The following is a 13,217-nucleotide window of genomic DNA, read 5'->3' as shown; positions in this document are numbered from 1 at the left end:
AAAATAGAAAGACCAAAGGTGAAAGTAGAGAGATCAAGTAGTAGTCAAACCATAAATAAACAAAAGTCATAATTCTCAAAGAACAGATTCAGAGAAGTCATCACTAGAATGCTTTTTATGCAGATCCTTGAATGTTTTCAATGATTTCTGTTCTAAACAATAAAAATCAGCAATTTGCGAACAAATCCTAGGCATGTCTGAATACAAATAAATAGAAAGGATCAATTGAATCTTGTCTGTCAAGACTATATGTATGGACATTACAGAACGTTTCTCTCAGTAATGCAAGTACAAAAAAGCATGTATATGAACGTAGAAGTGGAAATGAGAACTGTCTAAATTTCAGGTCATATTATAGAGAAAAACAATAACTGAACATTATTGTTGTTTGAGATTACAACACTGACTTGACAACATTATATACACAGCAAATATCCTATCAATAAATTATTTCCCCCCTTTTCGTGTAACGTAAAGCAAGCTATCAACTCATGAGGAACAAGAAAGCATACAAACGCCCGGCCGATAAGCCCAAGCTGGGGGCAACCGTGCATATTTTTCCATTTCTGGCTGCTCATCAAATGGTCGTTCCATTATCTTCAGCAGTCGACGAACCTCTCCAAAATCACCCTGCTCAGCTGCATCAATGGCAGTCTGGCATAGGTAGTTCCTGAGAATATATTTAGGATTTATTGCATCCATGGAGGCCTTGCGCTCCTCATCTGATATGCCACTTGCAGCAAGCTGCAAAAGCAATAGAATACTGGATAAGATAAAGGAAAATATAATTATCATTATATTTAAAGCAGGCCAGCGTTCCTTAAATGTAGTGTCTTATGAAAATTCAGCTACTAACAGAAAACACATCTAGTAGCACTATAGAGTTTTCTGAAACTTGAACCAAGTCCAATATCTGGGCATGATTTCTGCCCAACGCAAACTGGACCGTGAGATGAGCATTAAGTTGTTTGGTTAGAACCTGGAGGTTATATGATTGGATGGCAGACACTGCCTCAAATTAGATAAAGAGGATGAGTTTTAGCAAATGATAATCATATCAGTTTAATAATTTTCATTCTCCCCATCCAAATTGAAAACTGGAAAAGAATGTATATGCCTAAACAGGCTTTCCTCGATGCTTGCGGGGACTCCAGATTGTTATAGAGATATAATATTTAACTCAATATACTGAAAACAGAATGAAGGGAAAAAAAATGAAATTATGAATTGGTAGGTCTATTTTACTTTCTTTTTTTATAATAACCACGAGAAAGCTCCACCATACCCGATGGCACCAGTGCCACACCAAGGCCCCACCAGGAGATATGAAGTATTTTTGGTATTAAGCATACCCAAGGTTTGAACTTATGACCTCTAAGCCGGTATGACCAAGAGTCCCCAAGCCCTTGCCAATGAGAAAATTAGCATTACAAATTGAATTATTTAATTATTGATATGAGTTAAGTTGAAGCTAATGCCTGCACAACGTCATTCCATTGAAAGGTATGGACTTCCAATTCTCTCCTACTACGGTCAATCAATTTCTAGGAAGGTATAACAAAGTACCAAGCACTAAGCAAGCTACAACCAGGAAAACCGACACCACCTGAACAGAAGTAAAAATATATAGTAGACAAAGGTCAAAGAAAATTGAATTCCAGATATTTATTTTAGGAGAGAAGAAAAAAAAAAACCAAGAGATTTTCATTTGGGGGCCCTTCAGAGATAGTATGTAGGAAGGCTATTTAACATTGGCTGCGTCAACGTCAACCTCCCAGCTTTAGACATGGCAAGACTCCTCCACTTGTCTTGATTTGAAATCTATCAAGCAAAGGTTCCCAAAAACCAATAGTGTGAGAGTTTCCACCTAAAGGGAATCCCAAATAAGAAATTGGGAGCTCTTGAACCGCACACCCAATCTATGGCCTTATCAACAACCTCTTCAAGACTGGCATTAATGCCCACAATGGCTATTTTTCCCAAGTTTAGGATTAATCCCGAGGCCTGCAAATAGATCTGCGGAGAAACCACAAAGCCTCTAAATTCTCAACTTCCCCATCACCAAAATTAAGGTGTCATCCGCATACTGAAGGTGAGTAACAAAAACCCCTTATTTTCCAACCACAAAGCCCTTCAACAATCTCCTTTCGTTCAGTACAAAAGTGGATAATTCTACCAAGGGCATCTCTGGCTAACGTGAAAAGAAATAGAGAGGGAATCTCCTTGTCTCAGCCCTCTCTTCACAAAAAATTTCCCTCTAGGTCTTCCGTTAATCCAAACAGAAATTGGCTCAAGATAAACAACCCCTTGTCCACCTTCTCCACCTTGTGCCAAACCCTTTCCACTCCAACACTGAGTCTAAAAAGACCAATCTACCTTATCATAGGCTTTTTCCAGATCCAGCTTCAACAAGAAACCCTTCTCCCCATTAAATTGTGTGATTTATTGGAAGGTTTGTCGCCAATTTCAAATTTAGTCATAAGAAAAAGTAAAAATTTATCCACCCTTTCAAAGTTGAAGTTTGATAAAATTAAAAATTGAAGTTGAAAAAGACTCACTGCGTTGAGTTGGGTAGAGTATAGGAGACGGAATTTTCTTATATGAAACAAGTACATATATATATACTTTTATTGGAGGCATGAAATACCAGATTTCCATTGGGAAGAAATGAAAGAATACACAAGCTTACAAAAAAATAAAATAAACCCACAAAAGGGGAGTCAACTTCAAGAAGTGGCTTCAATAAAGTAAAATAAGACATAATGAGAAATTACAAAAAGGCCTAGATACATAGACCAAGATAGAAACAGAGAGTCTAGCAAAAGACCAAACATCATGTTGGAAATCTCCTTCCATGAAGATTCTATTGTTTCTCGCCCCCATATACCTCACAAAATAGCACACTCCAGCTTGCCCCCAAAAATAGCCTTTTAATAGCTCCTCAATCGAATCCTTGTAACTTTGAGAGCTAACAAAGCTATAGCTAAAGCCTCAAAGAAAACAAACCAAACAGCCCAAGCAAAAACACAACTTCAAAGGATATGATCAAGGTCCTCATCCACTTGCATGCAGAGTACAACAGTGAGACCCAACCAAGGAGAAACCTCAGGCTGAGATCAAATCCAAGGTGTTGGCCCGTCCATGTAAAACATGCCAAAAGAATTTCACATACTTTGATATTTTTACCCTCCACACCAAGGAGAAAGTATAGGAAGGGGTCAGGCAACCGAAGAAAAGGCAGCAAGAAAAGCCTTTGGAAGGACTACGAACCAAAGGTAAATGTCCCCCTACCGGACGTAAATCAAAACTCACAAAACAAAGATAAAATAGCCAAGATATCTGTCATTTCCCAATTGGTCAATGGAAAATAGAAACCCAAAGAAGATGGAAAAGATAGAGAATCTGACAAAGAAAGGATTGACACCACGAAATGATTTCTGAAAGAAGACAGCGGATATAAATGAGGAAATAAGGCATATAGGTGTTATCCCCCAGCCACTTATCCTCCCAAAAATAGGTATTCCTCTCATCCCCACCACATTCAGAATGAACAAGGAAAGCTAAGGGAACTTCGCCGAAATTTCCAATGATTTTGGAGCTTCCTTTAACCCCACCATTGGTTCAATCAAAGGGATGAGACCCGTATTTGTAACAATAACCTTGTGATATAAAGTGTTGGATTTATGATAGAATCATCAGAACCATTTAGCCAAAAGGGGTTGTGCTTCTCTCCCTCGGGTTACCAATGCCTAACGCCCTAACCCCCTGGGTCCAACAGCCTAGAAACCACCTCCAAGTGCATGAGGTTCAACCCATTGCCCTCGTTAATGCCCTCCCGTAAGAAATTTCTCCTCAAATTCTCAAGCGACTTACTCATCGAGCTAGGGACTCTCAACAGAGACAAGAAGTAGGTAGGTATACCACTCAACATCGACTAAATGAAAGTGAATCTTTCCCCTCCTAAAAAGAAGCTCTTTTTTCATGAGGCAAGCGAGTCTTATTGATGATCAGGTCCCAAAATGAAATGCTCATATGGTTATGACTAAGGGGAAAACCAAGATAGGCCGAAGGCAAAGCATCCACCTCACACACACCCAAATGCCCATCTACTAAGCTCAAATGAGTTGCAGTAAATCCCCAAAATTTAACATTTACCTCTATTAGTCCTCAGGCCCAAAAAATGGGTTCGAAAAACGATAAAACTTGATTCAATTACCAAATGACTCCTCTTTTCCAGAACAGAAAAAATCGAGTTGTCGACTATGCTTCTCAACCTGAAAAAACCTCCAAATGTTGCTCTCCATCCTTTTTTAGATCAATCTACTTAGGACATCCACTACCAAGAGGAAAAGATAAGAAGAGAGCGGATCACCTTGTTTGATATCTGGAAGCTTAAATCCTGCCTCTCAGGTTATCGTTGATAAAGATGGAGAACTTCACCATTCAAATGCCACTCCAGATCCAGGATCTCCACTTAACACCAAGCCCTTTTTCAAAGACCTTATCCAAAAAATCCCAATTTGCATAAGCTTTCTCGAAGTCAATCTAAATGATAACTCCTCCTGCTGGCAGACTCTATAATCCTATATGGCCTCATTAGTTATGAGCACTTGATACAAGTATATAATTTTTTTTAAGAAATAGCTCTTAGAATCCCTTCTTTATGGGAATGAGAAATAGAGAATACAAGGAAGATATGACAAAGATTGCAAAAGGCAACTACATCTTGCTCCTGTGAAATTGAAGACATGAGAGAAACAGTTTCCAGCTACTTGAATCATCTAATGGCCTCCTAGTCTCATTAGTAATAATTCTATGCCAACTCCATTGCAGATAGACATGCAAGTTATATAACTTATAAATGTGACGTCCATAGTGATGCAAAAGCTTCAGAATGTTTAACTCCGAATCAACAAGCTGACATACTGAAACATGATTTTAAAAATGCAAAGGAACAACAGCAAAACAGATCAGAACCAACGTAGAAACAGAAATAGGTCAAAGTTTTAATTCATGACTGCTACTTTTTAACCATCGGGTATTTAAGGTCACTATACCTCCGCTATGTAGGTCTTTACCCAGCTGACCCAAGCTTCCTTACGCTCCTTGCCCATATCTAACAGAACAGCCTTCAGAGGGACCAGCAACTCCTCCTCTGGGGTGCTGGGATCAGCTTTGATATTGGCAAGTGATCTAAAGAAATTTGTATAATCAACTTTGTCAACAGCCATGTTGTTGAGAAGTTTGCTGATTAACTGTTTATTGTACTTTGGTAGACCAATTTTCTTGGTCATGATTGTTTGATAGTCATCCATAAATTTGTCTCCGTATCTGTAAGAGGAGAGGGGAAACGTCATATTATGAGTGCAATGATAGGTCAACAGTTCTAGAAAAAAACATAGTTCGATAAGGTAAAACTACCTCTCCATGGCATAGTTTGCTTCTTTATCATTTATTAATTCAGCAGCTGAAAGTGTTGAAGCAAATTGGGCTATATTCCATAAGCCTACATCTGGCTGATTTGCAAAACAGTATCTTCTGCCCGGAAGATCAGTTGTATTAGGCGTATAACTAGGATCAAAAGCATCCAAAAATCCGAAGGGACCATAATCAATGGTAAGACCCAAGATGCTCATATTGTCAGTGTTGAGTACACCATGTGTGAACCCAACTCCCTGCCAACTTGCTATTAAGGAAGCAGTTCGCTCAGCAACTTCTACAGCCCAAGCTGATAAATCAACCATGTAAAGGAAATAAAAAACAAAAGAGTCATTAAGATAAAATGTGAAACCCTTTTTGTTCAGAAACAGCAAGTTGAATGCAACTAAAAGGAGAACTACATCAACCATGCCATAAAATGGAGAATTTTTTCATACACTTCTTTCCCTTCTCTCCATAAAAGCTCAGTTTCTTACCCAAAAAATTTATAAATGAATAAAAATAAACAAAAATAAATAAATAAATAAAAAGATCGCATGCGCTGGCCTCTACAAAACTTCACAGACAAGAAAAGAAGTAAGCTGTTAAACTGGATTCATCACATAGGCTATGCTGTCCTTGGGTTGCTAACAAATTCCAGGTTGCTGCCAAATGCCATAAAGGAATAAAATTTTAACACGAATCCAGACCAAGGTCTTGAGAGAGAGAAGAATGACTGAAACCGTCGCTTAATAATAGGCATGAAATGTTCCTTTATGTACTTCCACGGCCACTTTGCAGAAGATGGTGGGGGTGGATTTTTACATGATGTAGGAATATATTTAGCTTTTATAAGTTTTCTCCACTAGGCATTTTCTTTGTGATGATATCTCCATATCCATTTTGCGAGGAGAGCTTTGTGCTTCTTCTTTATCGAGAAAAGACAGAGTCCTCCCTTTTCTGCAGGGAGGTTTATAATACTCTATGGAACAAGGTGTATGTCATCTTTCCACATATAGTTCCTGAACAATTTTTCTATATCCGAAGCCACTTTTTGTGGCATTTTGAACAGCATTAGTCTTTTCTCATTTTGTCAATGAAAAGTTTGTTTTTTGTTAAAAAAAAAAATAATAATTCATCGACTTATCATTCTATGTATGTTTTTTTTTAGTGAAGTATTTTTTTACGTTAATTTAAAAGATTTATCCATAAAAAAGTATTAATATATCAACAAATACACATATTCTATTAAAAAGAAAAAAATGTGTCCTAGTGTGTCTGTGTTCTACTTTTTTAGAAATTGACAAGTCACCGTATCTATGTCCTACATTTTAAAAATTCACATGTCGCCACCATATCTATGTCATATCAAATTTTTAACAGAAAAGATTACCTGCATACTTGTTTGAAGTGAGATCAACAACTGAACTATCTTCATCACCCGTGCTGAAAGATAAGCTCTGACTGCTGCTCATATTCTCAAAGTGCGGAAAATGGTGGCGAATCGCATAGTCTGCTAAAGCCCGAACAATTTTATAATCATCCTTCCCTCTAGAGGCATGAATTTGGAAGGATCCAAAACGCAAAAAGGATTGAGCCACTCGACATACAATTGCACCAGGCTCTTCTTTTTGATTCCCACTACAAATTGAAACAATCGGAACTTATTATTGCATTTCCATACCAGCATCAATTTATATCTCTTCACATTTTTTTAGTTGATTAACATGTTCAAAACTACCAAAAGAGTACCTAAATATAAGTACTCAATGAATCATGATTTCAAATAAAATAAAATAAAAATCCTAACATGTTCATATTAATGCCAATTGGAATTTATTTGTGTTAGAAAGGTTTTGCAGAAAAAACGACATATTCAGAGATTAAGAATTCTTGAATTTTTTAGAAAATCCTATTCAAATGCATGAGAAGATGTAAGATCATCTTATAACTACAAATTTTCTTAAACTGCCATCTTGACCAGATTATTTTGTCTACGTACTCATAGAACATGTCTCGGGTAACAAATGTTCCTGTGGTCAGAAGACAAAGGGCACGAGTTGTTGGTATTCCAAGACTATGCATTGCTTCACTACAAAGAAACTCCCTGATGCTACTTCGTAGCACAGCCAAGCCATCTGCAAACCGACTGTATGGCGTCTTCCCAGCACCTTTTAACTGCAACTCCCACCTTTCAGATCGGGAATTAAGTATCTCTCCAAGGGTTATTGCTCGACCATCACCCAACTGCCCAGCCCACATGCCAAACTGATGGCCCCCGTAACATTGAGCATAAGGTGACCTGTAATACACGATATCAGCAGGCAGGGGATAATGAAGATCAGAATGCTGGTGCTGTCAATCAAATAATATTTCACACTTACACTCCAACTAATGGAGATGCGCCAGAGAACAAGAGGGGGAAATCTGGCCTTTCAAATCTGCAGTGACAAAAGCAAAATCCTTCAGCTCTTGCAAGAAGAAAATAGCTCTAAGGGAGAGGATATCACAGACATATAATTGACTACAGCAGATTAAGACAATACAAAGAGAAAATTACATTATAACACTCGTACAGTAACAAATCATAACGGTCCAGGTTATCTTCCAGCGACCTCAACAGCTCTTGAGAAGTATATTGTTCAAAAAGAGTTCATACAAATAAGGGGATGAGCTATCTCTAAGAAGCCATTGGATTACAAAGAGGAATTCCAATTGGCATTGATATGACGAAGCTAAAATTGCAAAAATCATTGGACAAAGAAAACCAAGTAGAGGCAAAAACACAGACTAGGTCCCAAAATCCTCAAAGTTTTCACTCTTTCCTTTGAAGACTCTTCAATTTGTTTCATGCCACAACCTCCACACGGGAAGGAGTACAAAAGAAAATGATTAGGTTTGGTGTTGGGTCCTATGTATGTGCTTTGTTTAAGCATCAGGAGTTATACAAGACTTTTTTATCACTTTTTATTTTTTTCGGGTGTTTTTTCAGCCCAAAATTTTGGAATTGATCTCTACAATTGTTTCGTTTAAATTGGGGTGCTCCATTGCCTGTTGAAAGAGAATGTTATGCAGTTATCGTGGATACTTTCTTCAAAGGAGTTAAAATCTTATGAATTAATGTTTACTCTAAAAAACCAAGCTTTCATGGAAAAAAATGAAAAAATAAGAAGGACATACAAAAAACGAGCATAATTACAAAAAGGTCAAATGATTGATGCCCACAAAGAAGTATTAAACCTCACCAGCTCCCAAACTTCATCAAAGGACCCCTCAACTTCATGAAAAATCATATTATTTCTCTTGCGTCAATTACCACACCAAACAGCAAAGAAATTAGCATGCCACGAGACCTTTCCCTTCTCCAAAAAATGAACTCGTAAACACTCCTCAATCATAGTGTAACTATCCCTATTCCAAGCCAAACACAAGCTAAAGGAGCTCATCCACCGAAACCAGAGAGTTTAACCAAACTGGCAACCCCACGACAAGTGATGGAGATCCTCCACCTAACGTTTACAAAGAATGCACTATCAAATGTACAACATGAAAGGATGAGTGTCCTTGAACATCTCCCATGTCAAACATGCCACAAAAAAAATTCCCTTCCTAGAGATTTTAACCTTCCAAATAGGGGAAAATAAAGGCAGTTGAGAGCGAGGAAGGGATAGACAACATGTAGAAAAAAGAACTGCAAAAGAAGCCCCACTAATAGTCACGAATCCAAAACCTAGATTCCTTTCTCCCTTGGTACAGGTGTTAATCACAAAGAAGAGAAAAAAGCCCACCAAGTCTAATGTCCCTCAAATAGAGCATCGCAAACCAAAAGACAAAGAAGAGGAAGGTTTTATGGAATTATGTTGTAAAGGCAGTTTTCTGGAATCTATAGATAGAAAGAAACATCAGGATTTAGAGAGGCCCTTCTGAGGGGATGGATGGGGTTTTTCATCTTGCAAAATATAACTGTTTTCGGTCGACCTCTTTAGATAAGGAGTTTGAACACTACTCTTTTTGCTAGTTGTTTCAAAATTAGGAAGGTTGTATGCATTCCTCCAAGTTGCGCGAGTGATTTCTATATCGGGAATTTGTAATGTTCTTGTGAGGAACAAGTATATTTATTTTGCATCAAAAGAAAGAAGACCTTCAAGAAGCTCTGCCTCAATCTATCGGAATATATTCACACTTTATTTAAAAGTAAACAATAATGATAAAAAAAAAGACCTCTAAATTGTATCTCAAGTGTCCAGTAGAGTGTATAGTGCATCAGACTATGATCTTCAAGATGCTTCTCAAACTAAATGTCCATGTTTCATAATTCATAGTACATAGTGTAAATACCTCATCTATCAATTATCAGAAAGCAAAAGAAACNAAAAAAAAAAAAAATATATATATATATATATATATATATATTTAATTTTGGTTCGAGTAAAAAACCACAATACTTTATTTCAAAAATACTTTTAAATTTTTAAAATGNACAAGAAAACTCACTCTTGAAGATCCAAATCTAGCAAATCAGCAACCGATTCTGACCAAGCAACAAGCTGAGGACTTTCTACTTCAACTGAAGGTAATACATTTGAATAACATGCATGTAACACCTAAGATTCATGTCGTAGATAAACTAATCAGTCATAATAGTAGACTAACCCATAAAACCAAATCTAGCCATCAAAGCTATTGGTTCATAACCCATGCGAAACCAGAAGAGGAACTGGGAAATGAAAATGAAGGGGGTAAGCACAACCCTTTTTCCCAAAATTAAGAAAAACAGCATGGAAGTTTAACACAATCAATTAATTGCATCTAGAATGGATCTCATGCTTACAATAAAATACTAATTAAAACTTATCATAAAAAAAATATATAAAAAAAAAAGCCTAAAAACCCTTGAGAGTTCTCTTATCAAACAGAAAAAACCAAATTCAAAGTCCTTTTTATCACNTTGCCGATACTAAGTATAAGTAGCAGCCAAAAATTTGTATCCATTTTTCGTGATATTATGCATGGATCAGCTATATCATGGCGAATTCTTCAGAAAAAATTGTGTCTTCCAAAATGGAATCTGATAAGTGAGATTTCGAGTAAGTGTTTACATAATCCTCTTCTGTCCGAAGAAATGATTCATCGAAATAATGAGTCACCATCGATATCGACACATCTGAGATCGCCAAATGTTCGGGAGTTCCGCTATTCAATCCTTTTCCTTCTTCTTGTTGCTGTATATCTCGTTCATACACATCTTCTCTTTGTTTCTCGAGCCTATAGTGGGNACCGAGAAGCAACTGAAACTCGCAGTAAGGAAAAGCCATTAAACTATAGCATATAAAAGAGCTCCTACTCGAGCTTTCAATTGATTACAAACATAATTCCTCACGGTCCACATTTCCTTGTAAATACAAGTACCAACCCCAATTCTAATTTCCAAAAAATTGTACTTCAAAAAAGAACAAATAAAAGCTGAAAACAAATAAATAGTACCTGTCGTGGAAGGACATCCGTACGGGGATCGCCAGGCAGCTCTCTCACAAATGAATTGTCCCAGTTAAGTTCTTCGAGCTTCTTTTTCGCCCCGTGCTCGACTCCACTACCTAAACCCCCACGATCGTCACTATTCAAGCTTTGATTCTTCAAACCATCCGCCACGGAGTCGACAGACGCCGAAACCTCCGGTGAAGCAGAGTCCATGGAAACTCTCCGGCGGCCGTGGCGAGAGTGGCCGACGAGTGGTGAAGGTGGAGAGAAAATAGAGGCAGGAGAACGGCGGTGAATGAGTGTAGTCGAATGGCGGCGAACTAAGCCGAGGCGGTGGCGGTGGCGGTGGCCATGGCAGAGCAGAGAAATGTGGGGAAGCAACGAGAGCTTGGGGAAGAGATGGGAAACCAATGACATTCCGTTTTTTGTTGGACTTCTTTTTATCTCGTTCATACACATCTTCTCTTTGTTTCTCGAGCCTATAGTGGGTTACAGACAGAGTTCGAAAATGTCAAATCTTTGATGATTCCGTCATACATGATTGAGTTGCGAAAACTTCTGGATAGGTATCTCACACCTGAACTTGTCTTTATGGTTAAATAATCTTTTTCTAGTTGCTCGGGAACAATTGGGAGATTCTATAGAAGAAATATGGGGTTCTGCTTCTAGTGGTAGTAGGCTAGGATGGCGGTCCCGCTTATGGGGTCAAATCAATACGTTCAAAGAAACATTTATTGAAGATAAATAAAATATATCAAATATACTGTTAACAAATTTTTAAAGGGAAAAATCTCACTGAGTAGGGCTATATAAAATATATTCTAATAATAAGGTTTGCTCGTATTTATGGCCAATTTCACGTTGATATATGTCTTAAATTATAATTGAAGACGAAAAAATGGTAAACCTAGATAACGTCGGGGGTATTCATTATGATTAGATAAGGTTAACTTTGTCAAACTGAGTATCATATCTGGGCTCGAGTTCAAATAAACTAAATATGATCCATCGAAATTACTCTTCGGCACTAAGACCGTTTGGAGACATGGGTCTTGTGTCTTAGCTTTGAAGTATATATAGATATAGACATATTTATATTAAAAAAAACGGACTAGGGTAGGGATATGGACAGATATTATAATCTCCCTCATCGATTCTGTTTAGTTAATGGAAATAAGTCTCCCCCGCTCTCTTCTTAATTCTCCGTCTAAATGGAGAGTCCTTACTTCATTCAAGCTAGGTCATCGCTGAGTCCCGACCCTGCAGGTTAAATAGACATATTTACTAAAAGTCTAGAATTTTCATCGAAATCTAGTGTCTATTGTGCAGCAATCGGATCAATATGAGCATTGATTTGGACTTTCAAACACCATATTGGCATTGAAGAACTTTTACTCTATGTTTGACTATGTCGAACTTTCTAAGATAACAACCACCGTTCACGAAAATATCACCAACAAAACTTGAAACGAAAATCCATCCACTCTAATTAGAAAATATATTGACCATGTTGTTTTTTGTGCATTTTAATTGTAAAATATCACTGCACGAACGAGTTTCGATCATTTGTTGAATCTATTTGTGAATTTCATCGTACATTTGCTATCTATGACTTTCTCTTAACGAAATAAAAGTGTGACTCGATGACATGTAAACTAACTTCCTGTGTTCAACATGAATATGGCTCAAAGTTCACACGCTTATNTATTCCTGCATAAAAGAATATCTCTACGAGATTAAAAAATAATTTAGAGATAAATAGTGAAAAAAGAAAAAAAAAAAAAAAATATATATATATATATATATATATATATAACTTCCTGTGTTCAACATGAATATGGCTCAAAGTTCACATACTTAAAAAATATATATATATATTATATCGCAAAAAATGTATCTTCCTTAATTTTAATGTATAAAAAATATTAAATTAATGTAAATATGAACGAAAATAATAGTTAATTAATGTATATTAATCAATTAAATTATAGTAAAAAATATTAAAATTTCAATAACTTGTTTTTTTTTTAACCGTTTTATGCTATTAATTAATTAATATTATAAATGATATTATTATTAATTTGTTCATTGAATAAAGATATTTATTATCGATGATATTATTATCAATTTGAGCATAGTTCATTGAATAAAGATACTTATTATATTTTTTTCAGCGTTTTTTATATTAATAAGTTGAATTATATTTAAATGGATATTTGTGGAGAAATTAAGAGATTATATTGACATAATACTAATTTTTAAATAATTAAACGGACTTGAATGAAGTTATTAACGGGAAAACAAAATGGACGGATTGGAGA

General features: G+C 36.5%; 1 protein-coding gene across 1 annotated transcript; it reads right to left on the bottom strand.

Moving 5' to 3' along the window:
• Positions 1 to 223: 223 nt before the first annotated feature.
• LOC111780158 (UPF0061 protein azo1574-like) lies at positions 224 to 11,332 on the bottom strand. The gene is made up of 8 exons (XM_023660479.1): positions 10,903 to 11,332; positions 9,913 to 10,022; positions 7,803 to 7,859; positions 7,421 to 7,720; positions 6,812 to 7,059; positions 5,422 to 5,728; positions 5,058 to 5,331; positions 224 to 744 (listed from the first exon to the last, which is right to left on the bottom strand). Exons 1-8 carry the CDS (start codon positions 11,311 to 11,313, stop codon positions 490 to 492), a joined length of 1,962 nt encoding a protein of 653 aa, XP_023516247.1. The 5' UTR covers positions 11,314 to 11,332; the 3' UTR covers positions 224 to 489.
• Positions 11,333 to 13,217: the final 1,885 nt, after the last annotated feature.

This window comes from Cucurbita pepo, chromosome LG18, assembly GCF_002806865.2.
Source record: "Cucurbita pepo subsp. pepo cultivar mu-cu-16 chromosome LG18, ASM280686v2, whole genome shotgun sequence".
Lineage (NCBI taxonomy): Eukaryota > Viridiplantae > Streptophyta > Magnoliopsida > Cucurbitales > Cucurbitaceae > Cucurbita > Cucurbita pepo.
The sequence above is the reverse complement of the archived record's forward strand: the minus strand, read 5'-3'. Positions and strand labels throughout refer to the sequence as shown.

Coding starts and splice junctions, on each gene's coding strand:
- LOC111780158 (XM_023660479.1), bottom strand. CDS start 11,313: ATGTCATTGGTTTCCCATCTCTTCCCCAAGCTCTCGTTGCTTCCCCAC. Junction 5,729..6,811: donor CACTTCAAACAAGTATGCAG/GTAATCTTTTCT, acceptor TTGATTTATCAG/CTTGGGCTGTAGAAGTTGCT. Junction 5,332..5,421: donor GCAAACTATGCCATGGAGAG/GTAGTTTTACCT, acceptor CTCCTCTTACAG/ATACGGAGACAAATTTATGG.